The sequence below is a fragment of the Mchenga conophoros genome, linkage group LG20, assembly GCF_057382185.1.
Source record: "Mchenga conophoros isolate Kocher_MC1m ecotype Shallow Benthic linkage group LG20, M_conophoros_male_GT1.1, whole genome shotgun sequence".
Taxonomy (NCBI): domain Eukaryota; kingdom Metazoa; phylum Chordata; class Actinopteri; order Cichliformes; family Cichlidae; genus Mchenga; species Mchenga conophoros.
The window spans coordinates 20,224,202-20,249,262 of record NC_140545.1 but is presented as its reverse complement, the minus strand read 5'-3'; the positions used below and the strand labels follow the sequence as shown (position 1 = coordinate 20,249,262).

Here is a 25,061-nt window from a genome sequence, read left to right as displayed (position 1 = left end):
GGTGTTTTTCTGTTCATATGTGGTTTGTGTGCTTTCAAATTGTTAATATAATTTACATGAGAACATAAAAAGTGACATGCCACTGAAAATGTTCTGAAGTTTCAAGATGGACAAACAGAGAAAGCTTGATCTATTTTAACGCCTGTACAGTTTCATATGGCTTCTAAAATGCTAATCATGCTCAGGTAGATGGCTCTATAGATGGCATATGTTTCTTGAAATAGGCCTACATTAAGCACAGTCATACTAACCTGGAAACTTGCACAAATTAGAAAGGCTGAAGTCTGAATACCAGGAGTATAATACAAAATGCAGTGTACAAATGACAGAAGTGAAAACTGATCTTTAAGTTCTTTTTTTTTTTATTTCCTTTTATTGTTTGGCGATGATGTAAGTGTAAACTACAGGTAATCTTTTGAATTTTGTACAAAACACAGCATTTTTTTAACTACATGATAAAAGCATAAAGGAATACAATTACACGTTAAAACTCAAAGTAACACTCCCCTTGTTTACGGTAACCTCTGCATACACAGAGATAAAAGCATCTTGCATTGGCGCACAGATCTTATCAGCTTGCCTGTGGTCATAACAAAAAAAAATGTTAAACTTCTTCCTTTCCGTTTAAAATGACTCATGCCTTATGCAGTCTTCAAAGATATCATTAGCTTGTGAAATATTTTAGGGTGTTGAAAGTATAGAGGCTATACAGTGTTTGTGAGTGCTGGAAAGCATATTTTTATATTCCAGCTGAAATGTACAGAAGATAAACTTTCTGTGAGAAAGCTAGCAAGCATTTTAAGCATTTGAGGGCTTTTTATGTCATGGTTACCTTTGAAAATTAAAGCTAATTTAGGTATACTTTTCAAAATATTCAGGATGACAGAAAAAGTGAGCAGTGCTGGAATTCAACAGACAAAAACTTTTCTTTACCTTTAAGAGCTAACGTTGTTTGCAACTTTTCAGATAAGTAAAAGAAATGCCCAAAATAGCATTTTCATCCCTTTTGCCCCCATATCATAATTTGAGACAACATCCTACATTAATACTGAAAGTAAACAGTTCGACACTTCTTTTCTTTATCTGCTGTATTCATAAAGAAAGAAGGGGACGTATAATCATCTAGGTAATGTCCAAAGAGTTCGATTTGGGGTGGGAGTATGATCGACCCACAGTGACACCCCTCAACAAATGACTTAAATTCCCACTGCCCACTGGATAAGAACATGGACAGGTATTGTAGTGGTGGAAGTAACTTGGAGTGGAGTGTTTTACTGAAGTGTTTAATTTTACTCTATTTTGTTGCTTTTTAATAGTGCAACATACTCTGAATGCAAATATTGTACTTTATGCCACACACTATATATTTTGATAATGTTGCACAGTAATAAAAATCATCTCCAGGTGCAACTTAAATACTTCCTTTTTGTTGCTCCTTTATTTCCTAATGGATCACTACTTTCCACTTTCCACTAACCACAAAACAAGTTTTCCCATTTCTCATAATACCATCTGCATCATATGGAAGCCCGTTTCCGCCACTAAATAAAAACAAAACAGCTAGTATCCATAACTCGAAATTTCGAGAAATATAACTCAAAATTTCGAGTTACTTTTTTCAAAATTTCGAGTTAGCTCTGCCAATCAAAAATATACGTGAATGAGGTCGCTTTCTTGTTACCCGGAAGCATATGGCGCAGAGGAACGCGCATTCAATAACGGATCCCAACAAATTGGCGCTTGCTAGATTTCTACAAGGCGTTCAACTCCTTAGAGCATGAGTTTATTTTTACTGCTTTAAATAAATTTGGGTTTGGTCAGTCCTTCTGTAATGCCGTTCGGACACTGTATTCCAATAGTAACAGCTCCATAAAGCTTGCCACTGGTACTTCCCCAAGATTCTCTCTAAAGCGTGGAGTGAGGCAGGGTTGCCCCCTATCCGTATATTTATTCCTTCTTTCTGTGCAACTCCTTAATTCGCACATTGAACTCAGTTCTTTAAAAGGCCTGGTCATTGCTAACAGAGAAATACTCATAAGTCAGCTGCCAGACGATACAGCTCTCTTCCTCAGAGACGCCTCGCAAGTTTCAGTGGTCATTAACAATATACAGCCATTCTCTAAAGCCTCCGGACTTTCACTCAGCCTGCATAAATGTGAACTTTTACCAGTTAAAAGTTGTTTAGCAACTTAAATTCATGGAATACCTGTAAGAAGCTCTGTAAAATACCTTGGAATTCAAATAATAAAAAATGAGCAATCCAGATGCTCCACAAACTTCATTCCTATTATAGATAAATCCCAAAAAATCTTTAATCATTGGCTACAGCGAGACCTGTCATTGAAGGGTAGAGTTCTGCTATCGAAGGCTGAAGGTATCTCCCGTCTAACCTATGCTGCCCAGTCACTACATGTTGATAATACAACCTGTAAGTCAATTAACAAATTATTATATAATTTTTTATGGAAAAATAAAACTCACTACTTGCGTAAATCAGTAGCTTTAAATTCATATGATAAAGGAGGTAAAAATTTTATTGATTTCGGTGCTCTTAACAACACCTTTAAAATAAACTGGATTAAAAAGTATTTAAAAAATCCCACTTCTATCTGGAACTTTATCTCACATCATGTGTTCTCTAATTTAGGCGGCCTTAACTTCCTACTGCTCTGCAATTACAGTATTCCAAAAATGCCACTGAAACTTTCTCACTTTCATCAACAAATTCTTTTGGCATGGGCCCTGATTTACAAACACAATTTCTCTCCACAAAACTGTTTTATTTGGAATAACTGCAATATTATTTATAAAAATAAAACTCTTTTTTAAAATAACTGGTTTAATAATGGAATAATCTTGGTTAGTCAGTTATATAGAGAAGATGGACTCTTTTATAATTACTCTGAGTTCCTCAGGAGATACAATGTACCGATAACGCCTAAAGAATTCTCAATAGTGTTCGATGCCATCCCATCTGGTCTGTCCATGTTACACAGATGCTCCCACAGTGCTCCACTACAGGTCACTCCCCCGGATGTGTTACATTCTTCTCTTGGCAATGTTTGCTTTTCCTCTCATAAGTCTATAAATACCAAAATAAGATCTCTCTTTCAGGATGCAATGGTCTCTGTTCCATCAGCCATATTTTATTGGGCCAATTTTGTAACAGATATTGAATGGAAAAAAGTTTGGACTTTACAAAGGTTTTTCTTGACAAACAAAATTAAAGAGATTTCCTTTAAGTTGATTCATAGGTTTTACCCTACCAAACAATATTTGTCCAAATTTATGGCTGAAATAAATGTAAATTGTACTTTCTGTCAAGAGCAACCTGAAACAGTTTCTCATCTGTTTTGGTCATGTAAATTTACGTGTAAATTCTGGAAGGATTTCCACAAGTTTATTGCTGACTTTGTTCTCCCTAATCTTCGACTATACTATAAGGATGTTATCTTTGGCTATTATAATTTTAAAGACAAGGACAATGATGCTTTCTTCTTTATAAATTTGGTTTTATTTTTGGCAAAATTTCATATACACAAAAGCAAAGTCCTCGGCAGAAAGCCTGAACTTCTTGTATTAAAAATGGAACTTGCACAATATATAAGGACAATCTCCTCATCAAAAATCACTAAGGCTCTCAAGACTGTTAACATCTATAACCGATTGAAACTGCTAACTTGATTTTGGCTCTTGCAAACTTTTGTTTATTTATGTTCCCCTTAATTTATTTTATTTTTTGTACTCACTTTTGTCTCACTGTCCTTGTCACTCTTTCTGTTCTTCATTGTACTACCACAATGTCATCTTTTATGTGATCCCTGTTTTACTTGACTGTATGTCTAAAATGTGATAAAGTTTAAAAAAAAAAGAAAAAAAAAGGCTGCAAACCCAAAAAACAAACAAACAAATTGGCGCTTGCTGATAGTAACACCATTTGATTCAGCTAATAACACAGGGATTTCATCATTTGTGAAGCAAGGCTGAAAACACTCAGCAATGTGTGCATCCACGACTGGATGTAATACCGGTTGCTTAGCTGTAGCATTTGTAGCTGAGGGCTTCAGCTTCCGGGTAACGAGGAAATGACGTCATTCACGTAGATTACTGATTGGCAGCGCTAACTCGAAATTTCGAGTTACTTTTCTCAAAATTTTGAGTTAATAAATAGAAATTTCGAGTTAATATGTTGAAATTTCGAGAAAGTAACTCGGAATTTTGAGAAAATAACTCGAAATTTTGAGTTATGGATCCTTTTTTTTTTAGTGGCGGAAACGGGCTTCCACAGCATCAAGACTCCACACACGGCTGAAAATGTTTTGCACACCCGTTTTCTACATTGGGTTTATTTCTGATCAAATACCCTGCACTCCTCATGCCTCGTGCTCATCGTTGCTCCAAAAACCTGGAAACGCCCCTGTTCACGTGCAAGCTGGCATGTCGCACTTTTTTTTCTTTTTTTGCTCTGCGTGTGCTCAAAGTCACAAATTATGCATATGTCAGCGAATATGATGCAAGGAAAACAATGAAAAGAAAAAAGTTGGACTGAAGCTCTAGTCTTTTGTTTAGCTTCCTGTCAGCCTTCTTGTTTTCACTTATTAAGGGAGACGGGGAAAGTATGTAATAAAGCAAAATAAGTAAACTTGTAACTTGCATGGTTTCTTTGCTCTCTAGCAACCCATTCTCTTCGTCCTACATATAGTTTTTAGGGATTTTAGGGATCTGTGCAAATATTAATAAAGCACAAGCACCAGCACAACAATCCAGTTGTTTATTTGCAGTTAAATAATCCCCGGCAGCGTCACGGTATAAAGCAAATGTAAACAACCTAAAATGACATAACAAAACATTAAAATAACTTCAGGTAATTACAGAGAAACAGCTCCCCTTAAGGAAAGCAGTAGCGAGCCAAAGCCCGGCAGTGAACTACTACGCCGGTTCCTTGTTCCTCCCTCATGTTTCCGCAGAGCTTCTGTGGTCGTGCTGGCTGGAAGCCAATCAGCGCATTTCATCAAGGTGATTCATCCGCCTGAGGGGAAATAGCGACTTGCCAGTTTAAGCAAGAGTAACGGTAAACCGCACCAGGACAGCACTCTCTAAACTTTCCTCCACTAAAGAAAGAAAGAAGAACATTTGTTTAATCTGCTCGTAGTTAGGGGTCGAACACACGCAGCACACTGTCTGTTTAGTGAACTTTGATAAAGTACAGAATGGCTGATACAAGTGCGCACGGCTCTCCCAGCTGCGCGGAGAGGCTGAAAAGCTACGTGAATACCCAGAAAGGGTTCATCCTGGCAGCAGAAATAGTAAGTTTGTTCTCACTGTGATATTTGTGTGCCGCTCTGCTGTGATGATCCACGTTTAACGACTCACAGATATGGCTTTAATATGCTGCGTGTAAAGCTCACTTGTAACTAATCAATAATTTATAGATGGTTACGTGGATTTTTGTTCTGTATCTATTGATTTTTTAATCACTAATGTGTCATTTTCCCTTTGCTCGGTTTTCTTCTGTTTTGTTATTCACATTTCTCACTCTAGTCTGTCCATATATATCAGAGCGGAAACGAAGCGCCCTACAGGACACGTGCGACTTAGCATATGCTACTTCCGGTGCGAAACTCCTGTAGGGCGCTTCGTTTCCGGTGTGATATTCGTTCCTTGCTGAGGCTTTTCCAAAACAAGTCGACCAAATGGATGAATCAAGGGGCGATTTAGATTTCTCGATTTGTCTTGGGCATTTACGGAATATATATGTAGATGCTGTTCATTGACCTGTCGATATTTTTCCCTGCGCCTCAGAGCAAAACAGAGAAAGGATTCAAATTCTATGTTTCTCAGTATTTGCAAACAGCGGCCCCCCTACTGCACTTTAGAGTCACACTGCTAGCGATCGATGCAGCGATTCAGTACTGTACTGGCACGGAGTAGATCGTCGGCAGCCGATCAGGACAATGTGATGTAAAAAAAAAAAAATGCAAACTTGCACTAAAAAATTTGCGAAACAGCAAGGTGAAAGGTGAACCGCGTTATAGCGAGGGACCACTGTAATTTTGAAAGTAAGTCACAACATACTTTTTGTAAATACTAATGTATAGAAACCCTTACTAGCAATAATTCATTTTTTTTGTGTGGCTTTTTCCCACGGTTTGTTGACATGCTGTGTAGGTGTGTACTTGACTAGCTGATATCAACATAACGGGAAACATCTGGCTTTGACTATTATATACCTGTAGTTTGAATGCTGAACATTTGCCTGTTTAAACCATAAGAACTGTTACTATACAGAGATGTGCTTCTGAATGTGGACGATGTGTCTTCTGATTTTGTAATGCAGTTCTGCTTGTGTTGAGTGATGTAAACTGTGGAACGCCAGGACTGCCATAATGAATTAATTAAATACACCATTAAATAATTAATTAAATGTGGCAATAATTAATTAAAATTGGAATTAATTAATTAAAAAAATAGTTATGACCCATGTAATTAATTAATTATTGACACATTTAATTAATTATTTATGTATTTCACATTTTAATTAATTATTGACACATTTAATTAATTATTGACACATTTAATTAATTATTTATGTATTTCACATTTTAATTATTATTGACACATTTAATTAATTAATTATTGACACATTTAATTAATTATTTATGTATTTCACATTTTAATTAATTATTGACACATTTAATTAATTAATTATTGACACATTTAATTAATTATTTATGTATTTCACATTTTAATTAATTATTGACACATTTAATTAATTATTGACACATTTAATTAATTATTTAATGATATATTTATTTATTTCATTTTGGCAGTCCTGGCGCCTGGCTCTCATCATGAAATAATTTCAGCCTCACCCATCAAACTCAGGGGGCGGGGTTAACGCTGCCCATGCAGCTTCTCTAACATTTGATTGGTTGCCGTGCAAAGTAAGTCAAAACAGGCCGATCCTAGATAATCGATTGCTTGTGTAGACTTGGGGCAGCCAGGTATCCCAGAATGCAGATCAAATCACAGGCAGCAATGGTGGTGGTGTAGTTTTAAAATACCCCGTTTTTCTGTCACCAGCTACACTTTTAACAGTGTTTTAGCGGCGAATGTCGCGCCGTATGTCTGGTCAGGTTGTCAACATAGAACATGTTTGCAAAAGTGCTCAGATGTTTTTAGAGATTTCACTACCTCTGCTAACAATTAGCATGCAGAGTGCACCGAGGGGGTTACGTTAACCGGTTTGTTTACATATTCCACTCTCCGTGTTCCACATGTTGCATTCGCAGATTCTCATTTTCACCGAACGATCGTCTCTTTCCGCCTGGTCTTGTGTCTCTGTGCTTCTGTAACATAAAGAACGAGCTGACATTTTTCTCACGAAACCAGCGATCAGCTCAACAGACCCTCAGTTTACCTGCATGCATCCTCCTCCTCATCTGTCAGCTGTTTAACACCTGCTGCTAATTCAAGAAACACGCCTACGTTACCTGGTGATAGTCACAGTTTAACTGGGCAGCCGGTGCTCGATATAAAGCAATGTCAGCGCATTTTTATGCACAAGATAAGTAAATATAGTGTTTTCCCCGAGCGCAGAGCTGCTGGAGCTTGTTTCCTTACAGAGCACATTATAGGCGAACCAGCTTCATCAGCGGCTGATGTCCAATCACCGGCACACAGCTTAGCAGAGTTTTAGCTCTCAGTGGTTAAACGCTGGACTTCATTCACTCAGGTTCTGTCTGTCGGGTCACGTTTACTTCGCTGTTTTATTTACAACTGAGCAAATCGGTTTGGCTGAAGTTAAAGTTACGTTTCATAACTGCATAGTTTCACAGACGTTTAATGGTTCACTGGCACATGTGTTAGACTGAACTATCATCTAAATATCATCTGTTTTTTAATAGTTATTCAACTGTATTCTAAGCACCAGCTGTCTGTTAGAATGTGATTTTTTTTTTTCTCTCTCTGTTGGCAGAGGTATAAAAATGCGCAGGAAAATCTGACGTGCATGGTTTGCCATGCACGTCAGATTTTCCTGCGCATTTTTACCGACGATATTTAGGGAGGAATAAACACACATCAAACATAAATGAACCATTTGCCTGTCTCCATAATTGAGAGCATTTTCTCTTCTTATGTCAACACTCTCTCTCTCATTTTTTTTTTTTTTTGCTTTTTCGGTCATGTTATGTTTACCTGTCAAAGGCTTGTTACAAACTATGAAACACATCGTGCAGACTTCTGGATGTTAGAAGAAAACTAATACTGCTCATGAAGGAGACTAAAGGCAGGAAGGTGTCCTTTAAAACTAAACATGTTAATAGGACCTCCCTATTTATATCATAGTTTATGATATAGCACGTGTATTTCAGTAATAGCCTGCTGATTTCAGTGTAGTGGTGAACAGTCGCACAGCTCACGTAGGCGTTATCTGTGATACTCCTTAACTATAATTTATCCAAGTTAACTTCAGTTAACCATTCAGACAGTTCTTTTGCAATGACAAACATAAACACCCATGCTGCCGGTAGGTTTCCTCAGTGCCAGCTGTTAACATTATAGCTGCTTATGCAGTAACCATGGTAACCACGGACTCTGAGCGGCTGGATCGACGGAGGTCAGACAACAATTTTACATGTATGATCTTAAAACAGGACACAGCCACTATACGTGCTGGCCTCATATCAAATGTGAAGGCAGACTGAATCTATGTTTGACGTTTGTTTATATCTAATCTTCCTTTTCAAACATTTAAACAGCAGCGAGTCTGCAGCTGAGGGAATACAAACTCAAATTGTCGGAACAGGTTTGCTCGTTTCTTGGATTCATTTGGTGATTTATTAAATGTATAACTGTTATTCTAATCTGCTGCCGAGTCTCTTACACTTTTCTTTATGCTGTATATTTTCACGTCATTGGAATAGTTGGAAGTTAGATAGTCAGCTGGGAAACTTTGTGTTAACTCATGGAGCTGAGGATATCGTGGATATCGTGGATATGCTGACCTCGCTGCGTGGTGTACAGAGCGAGGTCAGCATGATTATTCACAATAAAAATATTAGCCGAACATCATGAAGTCTGTATGTGTTTCATAGTGTCGAACAACCTTTGTACAGTTAAAGCCAGCAGTTACTACATGACGGAAACACCAACGTTATCTCTTTTATGCGTTTATACACAGGTCACGCTGATTACTGAACAAAAACCCAAAGATCAGATGTTAAACAGATTTATTTGCTCTCTCGCCTCCTTAAACATGTTTTTAATGTTAGTTATAATTCAGAATTGGCGACTGAAACACGTAGGACACATAAGAACATCAGGAAATAAAACATCGATAAATATAACCTCAGTAAAAGAAGTCAGCGGGGGTTACTACAGCTGTGTACCGGGGCCTGCGCTTTGTCGGTGGGATTGCTTGCGAAGCGAGCGGGTCTATCCCACGCTTTGCCGTGAGACTGGGCAGACATCTCCGAAATCATCGAAGCACTTTTGCAAAGAGGCTGTATCTTGACAAACCGACCAGACACATGAAGATTAAACCACTACATTCTCGGCTAAAAAAATATTAAAACGGTATTTGGTGACACACAAACAGGGTTTTTCAAAGTTCAGTTCTGTTAGCTTCCACATGCCGGTTGTTGTGTGCTAGAAACAATGGCCACCAGGCCAAAGCAATGGTTTTGACTCGATCAGCGTTAGCCCCGCTCCCTGAGTTTGATGGGTGAGGCTGACAGATAAAATTATTTCATGATGAGAGCCAGGCGCCAGGACTGCCAAAATGAAATAAATAAATATATCATTAAATAATTAATTAAATGTGTCAATAATTAATTAACTGTGTCAATAATTAATTAAATGTGTCAATAATTAATTAAAATGTGAAATACATAAATAATTAATTAAATGTGTCAATAATTAATTAATTAAATGTGTCAATAATTAATTAAAATGTGAAATACATAAATAATTAATTAAATGTGTCAATAATTAATTAATTACATGTGTCATAACTATTTATTTAATTAATTAATTCCAATTTTAATTAATTATTGCCACATTTAATTAATTATTTAATGGTGTATTTAATTAATTCATTATGGCAGTCCTGGCGTTCCATAGTAAACAACTGATCTAAATGCTTTAAACGTCAAAATTGATCATTAGATTTTTTTTTTTATGACACAACAGTGGTGAGTTTTCCCACCTTCTGCTCTTTGTAACTTAACGCGATCTTTCCGTGTTTTGGACATGATTTTGGAGTATATCTTCACATTAGCGATTCACCGCAAAGTAAAGCCACCGGAAATGTACAACCATACATCCAGTCTCAAACCAGGAAGTTAGCATTTTCTCGTGCACAGAGTCTGTCACTACCCGATCCGTACCGGAAACCCGATCGGTACCCCGCATGCGCAAATCTTATGTCACTTCCTCTCTTTGCCAACATTGCGACATTCAATATATTTGAATGATACGGTTAGCGCCCAATTAGCTCCTAGCATTTCTCAACAGCTCTGCCTCCTTTTCGACTACTGGGACATTTAAACTATGGATAATCCGTATACAAATGTTTTTCTCCTCAACAGAGAGCGTTCCCTGATTGAACAACAGCGCCGTAAAATAAGAACAATGGTGCCTAATTACAGAGTTAATAATACAGACTTTGTAATATGTCATGTGAAGATTCATCAGCCAGATGAAGTGTTTACTGACAATTGACAGTGATAGCGGACATCATCATCACTATTCCAATCAATCCTCTCCACACAGACAAGCATAAACACACTCGACTATCACTAAATCAAATTTAACACGTTTTGTAATGATGCTAATTCAGTTTGCAATAGGCTTCATTCGCTCGGTCAGCAGGTGGCAGTATCCTCGTACACTGAGGAATAAACTGCCATTAAACGAACAGAAGAAGAAGAAAACATCTGCACATGCGCGGTACGGATCGGGCAGACCCGATTTGTACGGTCCAACTTTGCATATGCGCAGTAAGGATCGGGGAGTTCTAATCCGTAACTATCTTTTTATTTTTTGTTTTTGTCTATATTATATTGAAAGATTTCATTATTGGAAACATTTTAAGAGATTCTTATTATTCTTAACATCTTAACAGATACTCTGACCTGTAACTATCGTAAAACACTTCGACCGGAAGTAGACACCTTCGCGCATGCGGGGTACCGATCAGGTTTCCGGTACGGATTGGGTAGTGACAGAGTCCATTACGAAAGTCAAGGGGTTGTCACATGATTCGTAAGGCATTGTGGGCATTGTAGGCTCAGCCAATCAGAGCCAGCGGATTTCGTTACACAGGCATTTTGCTGTAACACGGGCAGAAATATTGCTGTTCAGCGCCTTCGTAACTTAAATTTTTCGTTAAATGGGATATTCGTAAGTCGGGGTTCCACTGTATGTGCTTTATCAGAGGTTAAGGGATTCCACCTGTCACTGCTGCTCCACTGTTCTTGCTTTTGGCATCAAGGAGCTAAGATGCTGATTATTAAAGGTCACATAGGTTAACTCAGCCCACTCTCTCATGTGCTCACTTATAGGCTGGATATTGTCTGTAGCCAGAGTAGCAAAATGCAACGTATATCACATTATTGGTAGTATAAAGGCTCATAAAAGGATTTTCCATCCCACATTATAGGTTTGCACATCTGGCTCTGGTTAACAGGACTGCATGCACCCTGCAAAGGCAGGAATAGAAGTATAAATGCAAACAACCTACAGCTCCTAAACATAAACTGTCGTAGTGGCAAATTAAAATGACTTCCTGTCTGGGAATACTGTTGTACTTTACTGTCCTTGACCACTATAGAGATTGACAGAACACGTGACTTTCGGGCATTGCATTGTGGGTACAAGTGGCAACAAATTCAAAACACTGCATCAAGCGCTAGCATTTCCAGCACCGGTAATCATTAATTCTGCGGTTTTAATCCCTACTTGAATTTTATTTGCCCCAAAAACAGCAGAACACGGCAGGTCTGTACGAAGACAGACTTAACGAAAAGGCAAAAAGTAAAAAAAGTACAAGGAAAAAATCAAAGGAGTGAAAGGGTTAGACCCATACGAGCATACAGAGTGGAGTAAGGACATTAGCGTGCTGCCCAGCTTTCATCACGCACATATTTATTATTATATGGTCCTAAGTGTGAGTGCATACACTCACAAAATGTTTAGTAACTTCAGATCCCTGCAACAAGCCCAGGTCCAGTTTACTTTGGTGATTTGGACTATTCCATTTGACAGCTGTTGTTACATTTTTTTCCCTTTGCGTTGGCCTGTACAGGAAATAACTATTTGTCATTTCAGGTTGTAGTATTACACAACATTTTTACATCTAATAGAAATAAAATAAGTGTTTTGTAATCCATTCAATTTGTTTTTATTTATAACTGGCATTATTGTTTCATTCTATTATAGAATCTTACAAGAAAGAAGCAAAATTGTATTCCATCATGCTTTATTAGCTGCTTCAACAATGCAAAAAAACAAACAAAAAAAACCCACGCACTACAAAACAACATACTGGAAAACAGTTATTCACCATTTGGGCACATATATGCGTGACTTTTCGTGGCTGTTTTGATATCGCTTTCTCTCTTAACCAATAAAATCGCACTGTGGTAGCAGCTTTAAACTCGGTATGACCCAGGTTGATAGAGGGTGCCCAGTCTGGATCGTATTCCTGCATTTTGTAGGCTGGTTTTCCTACAAAACACAACGAACATTAGCCCACAAAGCCACAGTGAACAAAGCAGCAAAGCGCATCGAATTCAATTCAAATCAATATAAGACTTATTTGTAACCTACATCAACAATTATGTTATGATAAACGTAATAACTACAACAGAAGACTGGGTGGAAATGCTTGGAGCAGACTAACTTGTGAACTGGAGTGTTCTGGAAAGTTATATTTGGTCTTCGAATGGCTGCAATCCAGGCCATTCGTCGGCTCTTTGTTACTTCAGAAACATGGCTTGAACAATTTCTCTTCCACGACGTAATCCGATAAAAAAACGATCTCTTTACCCGTCGCCTTCCCGTGGCTGTCATGCGACTGGTTTTACCCCGGAAATGACGTCACATCTTCAATCTCTATTTTCACATGAACGCCTTTGTTTGCATTTCACAGCGGTGTGATCTCTTAACACATGAGTCACTTTAAGTTTAAATACTTTGCATAAGTTCTGTATTGTCAGTGGATCAGTATCTAAGTACATTTACTTAAGTACTGTACTTGATGTCATTGCACCTCCACTGCTTTTCTTCTATATGTTGCAATTTACAAACTAAGATTTTTGTTATAGATCTAGTCAGCTGGTGAAATATAACGCAATGTATGAGAATGCAAAACAATCAGCACCACTTGGAGACTCATAATAAATTCCATATGCATAGTAGCCACAAACGATTATTTTGATAGTCGACTAGTCACCGATTATTTTTGCGATTAGTCGACTAATCAGATCATGCATCCATTGGACGTAAAACGTACAGCTTATTGCACTAGCATGCGTCTGCTCTTATATAACTATCACAGCTTTAAGTGTTTAAGGTATGTGCTAACTAAAAATAAAGACAAGATGATAGTTTATTAAATTTTAATGGAATTTGCAGATTGTTTCGGTGAAGTTTAATAAACTCATTGCTATCTAAAATATAACAGGACACTGGAGTATATTCTCAAGCATCTCACACTTCTGATAATCAGTTGTCTGCTTGACGTTTATTCAGCGGTGTAAAAACTATAACTTTAATCTCAGCCAAACCGATTTACTCAGGAACAAATAAAATACTAAAAAAATCCAAACAATAACATTTTTAGGTTATCTAAGTGACTCCTATATCATGTTTAACCTGAGTAGCAAAAGACAGCGGTGGGTTTGAAAACGATTTGCCGGGAGTCTGGTGTTCTCACGGGCTCTAGTGAGCCTTGCTCCCGGCTAGCTATTGAGCTAGTGGGTAACAGACGTCTCCGAAAACGTCGGAGCACTTTTGAAAATATGTGGTGTCTTGATAAACTGAGCAGATATTTGAGGTTTAGACAGATACATTCTCGCCTGAAAATATGTTAAATGTTTATTTTGTGACCCAGAAAGAGTAATAAGAGTAATATTAAAACTAACTAGCTGCCGCCATTATTGGAAACTGAGCTGGGCTGCGCTATGAATTCTGGGACAGAGCTACCTCTTCTTCGGGGTTTAACGGCAGCTGGCATCCTTGTACATGGAGTGCGGCCATCTTCTGTTTCAGTCTGTTATTACAGGGGGTGGCTGTAGCTCAAGTGGCAGAGCAAGTCAGCCACTAATCAGAAGGTTGGTGGTTCGATCCCAGGCTGCATCCTGGCTGCATGCCAAATATCCTTGGGCAAGATACTAACCCCATGTTTGCCTACTGGTGGTGGTCAGAGGGCCCGGTCCGGCAGCCTCGCCTCTGTCAGTGCGCCCCAGGGCAGCTGTGGCTACAATGTAGCTTGCTATCGCCAGTGTGTGAATGTGTGTGTGAATGGGTGAATGACTGAATGTAGTGTAAAGCGCTTTGGGGTCCTATGGACTATACAAATGCAGGCCATTTACCATTTTACACTCTTAAATATTACTACTTATTCCTGCGTCTTTTGTGATCTTACAAAGCTTCAAATGACGCGTCGACTATTAAATCAGTCGTCGACGATTTTGATAGTCGACGTAATCGTGACTATTCGACTAATCGTGGCAGCCCTAATGCATAGTAATAAGACAACAGTACGGTAGGGCTGCCACAAACGATTATTTTGATAGTCGACTAGTCACCGATTATTTTTGCGATTAGTCGACTAATCAGATCATCATCCATTGGACGTAAAACTACAGCTTATTGCACCAGCAGCATCTGCTCTTACATAACTATCATTAGCTTACAGCTTTAAGTGTTTAAGGTCTGTGCTAACTAAAAATAAAGACAAGATGATAGTTTATTAAATTTTAATGAAATTTGCAGATTGTTTCGGTGAAGTTTAATAAACTCCTTGCTATCTAAAATATAACAGGACACTGGAGTATATTCTGGAGCATCTCACACTTCTGATAATCAGTTGTCTGCTTGATGTTTATTCAGCTGTGTAAAAACTATAACTTTAATCTCAGACAAACTGATTTACTCAGGAACAAATAAAATACAAAAAAAAAAAATCCAAACAATAACATTTTAAGTTATCTAAGTGAAATCATATATATTTAACCTGAGTAGCGAAAGACGGCGGTGGGTTTGAAAACGATTTGTGGGGAGTCCGGTGTTCTCACGGCGCTAGTGAGCCTAGCCCCCGGCTCGCTAACGAGCTAGTGGGTAACAGATGTCTCCGAAAACGTCGGAGCGCTTTTGAAAATATGTGGTGTCCTGATAAACTGAGCAGATATTTGAGGTTTACACAGCTACATTCTCGCCTGAAAATATGTTAAACGTTTATTTTGTGACCCAGAAAGAATAATAAGAGTAACATTAAAACTAACTAGCTGCCGCCATTGTTGGAAACTGCGCTGGGCCGTGCTATGAATTCTGGGACACAGCTGCTCCTTCTTCTTCTTCTTCTTCTTCGGGGTTTAGCGGTAGCTGACATCCTTGTACATGCAATGCTGCCATCTTCTGTTTCAGTCCGTTATTACACTCTTAAATCCTGCCACTTATTCCTGCGTCTTTTGTGATCTTACAAAGCTTCAAACGACGCGTCGACTATTACCGTAAATGTCGGGCTATAAGCCGCTACTTTTTGCACAAGCTTTGAACCCTGCGGCTTTTAGTCAGGTGCGGCTTTTCTGTGGATTGTCCGTGATTTTTGTCATATCGTAAGACGATTTGTTTTGTGTGTTCCGCTGTTGTACGGCACTACGTTGCCTGGCGGAAGGATCGGGGTTCAAGAGTGGTATGTTAGTCACATGTCCGTCCGCCAGGCAACGTAGTGCCGTACGAAGTAGCGCGAAAAACAAACTTCAAAGTAGCGCTACGCGTTCAGCGGGAGTCGTGGATGATGAGCGGCGATAAACTTGCAAGTTATGCCCAAAAAGCAAGTTATGCCCAACTCCACCAGTGGATTCTGACAGCGTGGAAAAGTGTGAAAACATCCACGATCACCAACGGATTTTGAAGGGCTGGACTGCTGCATGATGGAGAGGAGGACACCGCCACGGCCCTTCTGAGGGTGTTCGACTCTGACACTGACAATGAGGATTTCTTTGGTTTTGAAAGTGACAACGAAGGAGAGAAGAGTGGATGACGAAGCCATCATGAGCCTGTTTGTATCCGACACTGGAGAAGAGGACTTTGGTGGTTTTAGTGCGTAGGAAGAAGAGAAAGATGGTGGTGAATGACTGACTTTTCTTCTTGTTAAAGCTGTGTCACTGCACCTGAGCCTAAAAGGTAGGCCGAATCTATTGTTCTGGTGTGCTGTAGGTTATTGTTATGTACTACATGTGCAAATATGTACCCATAACTTGTTTTTCAAAATATTAATAAAAGTGATGTCTCCAAACAGCCATCTCTTTCCTGACAATTCCCTTTGTGCATATTCTCTTACATATGATAAGTCAACATTGAAACACCTGCGGCTTTTGGTCAGGTGCGGCTAATGTATGTACAAAACAGGATTTTCCCCTGATTTTAGCTTGTGCGGCTAATATTTAGGTGCGCTTTGTAGTCCGGGAAATACGGTAAATCAGTCGTCGATGATTTTGATAGTCGACGTAATCGTGACTAGTCGACAAATCGTGGCAGCCCTACAGTACGGATTGAGTAATATGATTACAGAAGCTTTGGAATATAGGACTTTTACTTGTAGTTGATTTATGTTTCCTTCAGGCAGAGAATGAATACCTTTTTAAAATGTTTGTCAGCTTCACATTAAGCTCTTGAGTCGAAGTTTTACCACATCACCCTACATGACTCGAGGGAAATGACTTGTGTTAAAACAACCAAACATGTACAAATTGCCAGATATTTGTCTATTGTCTTGTGTAGTCTGGAAGATAAGTGGATCTACTTGAGGCGACTTTTGTTGTGATTTGGCGCTATATAAATAAAATTGAATTGAATTGGATGACAGGGTGGGTGCAGTTTTCTCTGTGGTGGGGTTGGGTGGGCTGTCCCGGGCTCTGTGGGGCCGGGTGGCGCTGCTGAACTGGGCCCCGGTCCGGATGGGCCTAGACATTGAGGGCTATCAGGAGGGGCTATGTGCTTACCTGCTGCTCTCTGACAGGTAGCTCCATGCCCTCCTGAGTTTTAAATGCACCTTAGTGCACACATGCATCAACACTACATATGAGCGGGCGGAGGGAGGTTTGGAGTCTTCACACACCCCCGTTCTCTGTTGCCTGTTGGGGTGGGGGGACTGGGAGGAGTATCTGTGTGTGCCCTCTAGCAGATCATTACTTGAGGAACCTGTTTAAATACAAGCACGCTCATGCTCACAGGTGTACACACGGGTGCTCACACACACAAACTACACCCTTTTTGGCTCCTACCTCAAAGCACACTGTGCGCTGTCGATCTTACGTGCTGCACAATAATATTCAGTATTTAGTATTTACTGTAAACAGAATAATGATGGCATACACTCAGAAAAATAAAGGTGCCAACTGGATTGGCAATTTAGATTGGCTTTTAGATTTCTGCTGTATGTTTGATTATTATTTAGGGCTGTGCGATATGACCAAAATCTCATATCCCAATATAAGAATTCTATCGTCCGATAACTATATAAATCACAAAAATGTAACATTTTCTGCAAATTCTGTGAATCTCGGGCAGCTCGTCTTGCGGGAAGTGTTTCCAGCTGCGCGTCATGTTGCTGGAGTCGAGTGTTTTAACCGATGCATGAAACTATACATTTTTAGACATAAGTTGTAAAGGCTGCCGTTTTCTTTGAGTATTTATTACACAGCGTGCTGCGGGGAAAAGCCTGTTCTAACGTTTGAGTCTAAGGTTTATTTTTTTAGCACCTGTCGGCTCTTTTTTAATTCTCATCCGTAAATAATCTGCTCTTTCACGTGATTGTTTATTTTGAAAAGTCTCAACAGGATCTTGAGCTTTATTGTGAAAGGTTTATGTGGAACATAAACAAGCGGACACGCAATGCTGTTACCGTCGTTGTTGCTAACCACAACACATAAAAACAGGCGCCTGTCCGTCCGTAGTGGTTATATTAAATATGAGAAAGAGAGAACTTTAATAAATCAATATAGCCACTACAGTGACCATCAAAACGATGAAAAAATATTGTCGTAAACAGTTTATTTTGCGACACCACGAAACAAACGATAGCGTAAAATGAAACGATAGACGTTTTTATATCATCATCCGATATATATCGTTATGTCGAACAGCCCTATTAATAATGTATTTTATGTATTTCTTTTATATTACTATGAAGCACTTTGTGGTTTTTATCCTGTGAAAAGTGCTATATAAATAAATTGATTCATAAGACCCTTATGAAAAGGACACCGAGGGAACAGTTTACCCTGCCCGGGATAGGGTCACCGGGGCCCCGCCCTGGAGCCAGGCCCGGGGAGGGTGCCCGAGGGCGAGCGTCTGGTGGCCGGGCCTTAGTCCATGGGGCCCGGCCGGGCACAGCCCGAAGAGGAGACATGGGCCCATCCTCCCGCAGGCCCACCACCCGCAGGAGGCGCCATAGGGGTCGGGTGCATTGTGTGTCGGGTGGCGGCCAGGAGCGGAGGCCCTGGCGGACTGACCCCCGGCTGCCAAGACTGGCAATAGGGACATGGAATGTCACCTCTCTGGTGGGGAAGGAGCCTGAGTTAGTGCGTGAGGTTGAGAGGTACCGGCTAGATATAGTCGGGCTCACCTCTACACATGGCTTGGGCTCTGGAACCAGTCTCCTGGAGAGGGGCTGGACTCTGTCTCAGTCTGGAGTTGCCCCTGGTGAGAGGCGGCGGGCTGGGGTGGGTATCCTAATATCCCCTCGGCTTGCTGCCGGTACGTTGGGGTTTTTCCCGGTGGACGAGAGGGTTTGTTCCCTGCGCCTTAGGGTCGGGGAACGGGTCCTGACTGTCATCTGCGCTTATGCGCCGAGTGGCAGTTCAGAGTACCCAGCCTTCTTAAAGTCCCTGGGGGGGGGGGGGGGGGGGGGTGCTGGAGGGTGCTCCACCTGGAGACTCTGTTGTCCTGCTGGGAGACTTCAATGCTCACGTGGGTAACGACAGCGAGACCTGGAGGGGCGTGATTGGGAGGAACGGCCTCCCTGATCTGAACCCGAGCGGTGCTCTGTTATTGGACTTCTGTGCTAACCACAGCTTGGCCATAACGAACACCCTGTTCGAACATAAGAGTGTCCATAAGTGCACGTGGCACCAGGACGCTCTAGGCCGTAGGTCGATGATCGATTTTGTAATCGTATCAGCAGACCTGCGACCATATGTTCTGGACACTCGGGTAAAGAGAGGGGCTGAGCTGTCAACTGATCACCACCTGGTGGTGAGTTGGATCAGGTGGCGGGGGAAGACGCTGGACAGACCTGGTGCACCTAAACGCGTAGTGAGGGTGTGCTGGGAACGTCTAGCAGAGGCCCCAGTCCGCGAGATCTTCAACGCACACCTCCGGCAGAGCTTCAACAGCATTCCGAGGGAGACCGGGGACATTGAGTCCGAATGGACCATGTTCAGCGTCTCCATTGCCGAAGCTGCTGCATTGAGCTGCGGCCGCAAGGTGGTGGGTGCCTGCCGTGGTGGTAATCCCCGAACCAAATGGTGGACACCAGAGGTGAAGGGAGCCACCAGGCTGAAGAAGGAGTCCTATCGGGCTTGGTTAGCCTGTGGGACTCCGGAGGCAGCCGACAGGTATCGACAGGCCAAGCGGAATGCGGCTCGGGCAGTGGCTGAAGCAAAAACTCGGGTGTGGGAGGAGTTCGGAGAGGCCATGGAAAAAGACTTTCGGACTGCCTCGAAGAGATTCTGGCAAACCGTCAGACGTCTCAGGAGGGGAAAGCGGTGCTCTACCTGCACTGTGTATAGTGCTGGCGGAGCGCTGCTGACGTCGACTGAGAAAATTGTCAGGCGGTGGAAGGAATACTTCAAGGACCTCCTTAATCCCACTGACACGTCTTCCGAGGAGGAAGCAGAGTCTGGGGATGAGGGGAATGACCCGCCAATTTCCGGGGGTGAGGTCACTGAGGCAGTTAAACAACTCCTTGGTGGCAGAGCCCCTGGTGTTGATGAGGTCCGCCCCGAGTTCCTGAAGGCTCTGGACGTTGTAGGGCTGTCCTGGTTGACACGCCTCTGCAATGTTGCGTGGAGATCAGGGGCAGTACCTGTGGACTGGCAGACCGGGGTGGTGGTCCCCATCTTTAAGAAAGGGGACCGGAGGGTGTGTTCCAATTACAGGGGGATCACACTCCTCAGCCTCCCTGGGAAAGTCTATGCCAGGGTGCTGGAAAGGAGAGTTCGTCCGTTAGTCGAACCTCGGATACAGGAGGAACAATGCGGTTTTCGTCCTGGTCGCGGAACACTGGACCAGCTCTTTATCCTCTCCAGGATACTTGAGGGGGCATGGGAGTTTGCCCAACCAGTCTACATGTGTTTTGTGGACTTGGAGAAGGCATTCGACCGTGTCCCTCGGGGTGTCCTGTGGGAGGTGTTGCGGGAATATGGGGTGTCTGGCCCATTGCTACGGGCCATTCGATCCCTATACAACCGTTGCAAGAGCTTGGTTCGCATTGCCGGCAATAAGTCGGACTCGTTCCCGGTGGGTGATGGGCTTCGCCAGGGCTGCCCTTTGTCTCCAGTTCTGTTCATAATTTTTATGGACAGGATTTCTAGGCGCAGCCAAGTGGCGGAGGGCTTTCGCTTTGGTGGCCTCAGAATCTCATCTCTGATTTTTGCAGATGATGTGGTTCTGTTGGCTTCATCGGGTGAAGGCCTCCAGCTCGCACTGGAACGGTTCGCAGCCAAGTGTGAAGCAGCGGGAATGAGGATCAGCACCTCCAAATCTGAGGCCATGGTTCTCAGCCGGAAAAGGGTGGAGTGCCCACTCCGGGTCGGGGATGAGTTCCTGCCCCAAGTGGAGGAGTTCAAGTATCTCGGGGTCTTGTTCGCGAGTGATGGGAGAAGGGAGCCGGAGATCGACAGACGGATTGGGGCTGCAGCTGCAGTAATGCGGACGTTGCACCGGTCCGTCGTGGTGAAGAGGGAGCTGAGTGTAAAAGCGAAGCTCTCAATTTACCGGTCGATCTACGTCCCTACCCTCACCTATGGCCACGAGCTGTGGGTAGTGACCGAAAGAACGAGATCGCGGATACAAGCGGCAGAAATGAGCTTCCTCCGAAGGGTGGCTGGCCTCTCCCTTAGAGATAGGGTGAGAAGTTCGGCCATCCGGGAGGGGCTCAGAGTAGAGCAGCTGCTGCTCCACATCGAAAGGAGCCAGCTGAGGTGGTTCGGGCATCTGACAAGGATGCCCCCTGGGCGCCTCCTGGGTGAGGTGTTCCAGGCATGTCCCACCGGGAGGAGGCCCCGGGGCAGACCCAGGACACGCTGGAGAGATTATATCTCTCGGCTGGCCTGGGAACGCCTTGGTATTCCCCCGGACAAGCTGGAGGAGGTGGCTGGGGAGAGGGAGGTCTGGGCCTCTTTGCTTAGGCTGCTGCCCCCGCGACCCGACCCCGGACAAAGCGGATGACGATGGATGGATGGATGGATGGATGGATGGATGGATGATTTTATTCATTTACTGTCCAGCTGGACGTGACAGCTCTATAGACAGATTATTTTCTGTTGCTGTGTGACGCTACAAAAATGTGCAGTCCTATCTCAGAGAAATTGCAGCTGATTTTTATACCTGGAAATTCTAACAGGGTAGAGGAATTTACGCAGTGTGGGTGTTAGTTTCCTGTGAAATTTACACTGATATCAAGTCTTATCTCCTCTTTTCTCTCATCTCTATCTTAGCTTGTCAGTTTTATCGTCATCATCTGCTATGTTTCTTCCTGGTGTGGAGGCTACACTACGTTGCCCATATGTGAGATGACCCTCTCCATGATCTTCTTCGGCATCTTCATGATGGACCTGGACAAGCAGTTCTTAGGGATCAACTGGGTCTGGACTGTGAGTCCGCACACACATAACTACATGCACACACTCTGACACATTTCTGTGCTAAATTGCATAATGCTTCATCTTTTGCTTCCCTTTGTGCAGGATCTGTTCCGTGCTGCAGTTGGTGCCGTCTTATACATCATCACCTCTCTGGTCAATCTCATTGGAGGATCTAGGGATGGAGCTTGTATGGCAGGCGCGGTTAGTTAAGCCAGAATGACTCAGCCTGAGTTCTTAGCTGCATACTGAATCCGCTCATATTTATTTCTCTGTTTATCTTGACAACTGATGGCTGTTACCACTGACTAATTTCGGTGCTGCCAGTTATACATGTGAAAACTGAATGCCTGGTGTTTTTGTCACTTTTTTGTGTTCAATATGAAACACTCAGACTTTCTGAAAAAGCAGGCACTCAACATTGAGTAATGTTCATACTGCAATACTTCCTTCCTTTTTGACTACAACTGTAGACTGTGACTTATCACCTTACTTTAGCTCATTCAAAAATTTCTAAGACAAAAAAAATCCAGATATAACACTGAATCCATGTGTCATTTAGTTTGAATGTTAGTTTATTGTTGCCAAAAACAGGACACGGTGATGACCGGAAATCAGTTTCAGACTGATTTCCCAGCCGGGACCAGGGACCCTGAATTTGATAAACCTTTAAAAAGATGGGAGTTAATGTAGTTTTTTGACATATACTACTGGATGTACTGACAACTGTCACTGTATTACTTTGGTCATGAGGTCTGACTGAACATACTGCTGCTCTCACTGAAAACTCTCAGTGCAGATTCACAAATCCTCAGATGAACAATGAGCAATTTTGACAAGTCCCTTTGAGTGAGAGAAGTTGATCATGCTCCTAATGACAGATTTTCTGTATGTTAAAGATAAATTTCACATCTCATTTCCCCACCACAACCATCCTCGTGGTATGCTATGTCTACACGTAGTCTTTTGTATTAATCACGTGTTTAGTCCCAAACATGTGCTTTGCAGCTGTATATCAGGCACAAGTCTGTCCCCACATTGGCTTCTTCATGAACCAAAGTGTCTAATAGTGTGAAGAGCACAAAGTCTTCTGGCACTTAACTTTAACAAAATACTGATAATTTATTTAGATTGTATTTGTGTTAGTTGTGATTCTGATTGTCAGTTCTTGCTTCTTAGGTGTTAGGGTTGTTCGCTGGGCTGATATTTGCATACGACACCTACACAATCTTCCTCCAAATCCAAAGTAACAGACAGCACTCAGCAGCTCCAACTGGTGAGAAAAACAGTTTTTGTTAATGCATTCAAAATGCGTTCTTGGTTTTATTTGATATGTGCAATTTTCTCTAATATCTTGACTGTTTTTGTTTTTAACAGATGGCAGAGTTTAAATGTTCTCACACAGAAATACTTCTGTCAAGAACACAGAAGAACCAAAAGCAGTCATTTGGGCAAAGGTTAACAGAGGAGCGGGTCAGAGAGGAGGATGGACAGTAAAATGAGCAAGTCACAGTTTAATAAATGCTGCTGCATGGCCTGAACAGATGAAATGGATCTTAAAGAATGAAGCCAGAAAAGAAGATGACATAGCCTTAATAAGGGGTGCTGGCATCTGTCTGTATGTCTACTCCATGAGGGATTCCCCTCTCAAACTTTTATTCCAACCAGAGTAAAACGGGAAAGATTATGAAAGAGCGACCTAGCACTCACAGAATCCTCAACCGATGCTTCTGAGATAATTCCATAACAGCAAAGACGCTGGTAAAGTGTAACCTCCCGGGGGATAAAAAGCTTTTTAAAGCATTATTTTGGGGGCAGCAAACTCATAAAGCACTCTTTTTTTCTAGGTGTCCCCTTAATCACTGAAATAAGAGTTCATTTTCATAATCCTTTAAAATATCTCCCCATATAAGTGCCCAATGGTCTTATCAAGATGCCAAATGGCCAGACTTCCTTCTAGGAGGACTTTGGATGACGTCATCATGCAAATTGTCTAATACACCTGTCTACTGTTAATGGACTGCTGTAGTAAATAGTAACTGTGTTATTTGGGCTTCAGAAGAAACTGACACAGAGGTGGTGCTTTTTGAATCGTTTAATATTATAAATGTCTTCTTGGGGGACTTTTTTTGTACTTTCTCAGCTGGTTACACCTTTGCTTTTCTGTTATTTAACCCTCTGAAGGCAGGCGTTGCAGATTTGCAACAAGTAAAAGCTAACAACCTGATTAACCCACATACATATTTTATGAGGATTTTTTACTGAGAAGTACCACTGCAGGTATTCTTTTGTGCATTAGCAACAAAAACTTAATTTGAGCCTGAGAGGGTTAATAGTGTTCTGTGTGTTTTACAGTGCCTTAAAAGTCTCATTCAGAGTAACCAGTTCCCTCACCTTCTTCCGTTTCATCTTTTGTTTCTAAGTACTAAAACATTTGCTGATTAATAAAAATGAAATCAATCTTTGGCCGTTTTCCTTCGAGAGTTTTGGAATTTAGGACCCATAGACAGCCCATTAACTAAACAACCACACTTTTATTATTTAAAATTACATCATGCCTACAGCTCTTGGATTCTTGCTCCGGTTATGCATTTTTCTTACATTTATAACACATTTTTAAGGTGGTACAATATTTTTCTGTAGACATTTTATACTGCTCAGTAGCACAGTCCATTTTTTGAACATGCTATGTTAACATTAGGATATGTACTGCGAGTGTTTCCTCAACCCCTTTGGTGTTTTTGCTTTTTTTTAAAATTTCATTTTAATATGCTTTACAAAAGTCTGTAATTTAAAAGTTCAAAGGGAAACAAAAGCCATTTTACCACAAAGAAGATCAGTTTTCTGGCTTGCTCTGTACACTCATGTGTCCTGCTAAATTATCTTAAAGTGCTTCATTTACAAGTGTATACAGTCATGGTAAAAAGTACACTATCTGTTCAAAGGTATTGCATATCAGGACAC

At 41.4% G+C, this 25,061-nt stretch overlaps 1 protein-coding gene across 1 annotated transcript; it reads left to right on the top strand.

Moving 5' to 3' along the window:
* The first annotated feature begins 4,945 nt into the window (after positions 1 to 4,945).
* Positions 4,946 to 24,931, top strand: LOC146550688 (proteolipid protein 2-like). The gene is made up of 5 exons (XM_085260720.1): positions 4,946 to 5,306; positions 21,954 to 22,109; positions 22,203 to 22,301; positions 23,277 to 23,373; positions 23,475 to 24,931. Exons 1-5 carry the CDS (start codon positions 5,211 to 5,213, stop codon positions 23,486 to 23,488), a joined length of 462 nt encoding a protein of 153 aa, XP_085116846.1. The 5' UTR covers positions 4,946 to 5,210; the 3' UTR covers positions 23,489 to 24,931.
* Positions 24,932 to 25,061: the final 130 nt, after the last annotated feature.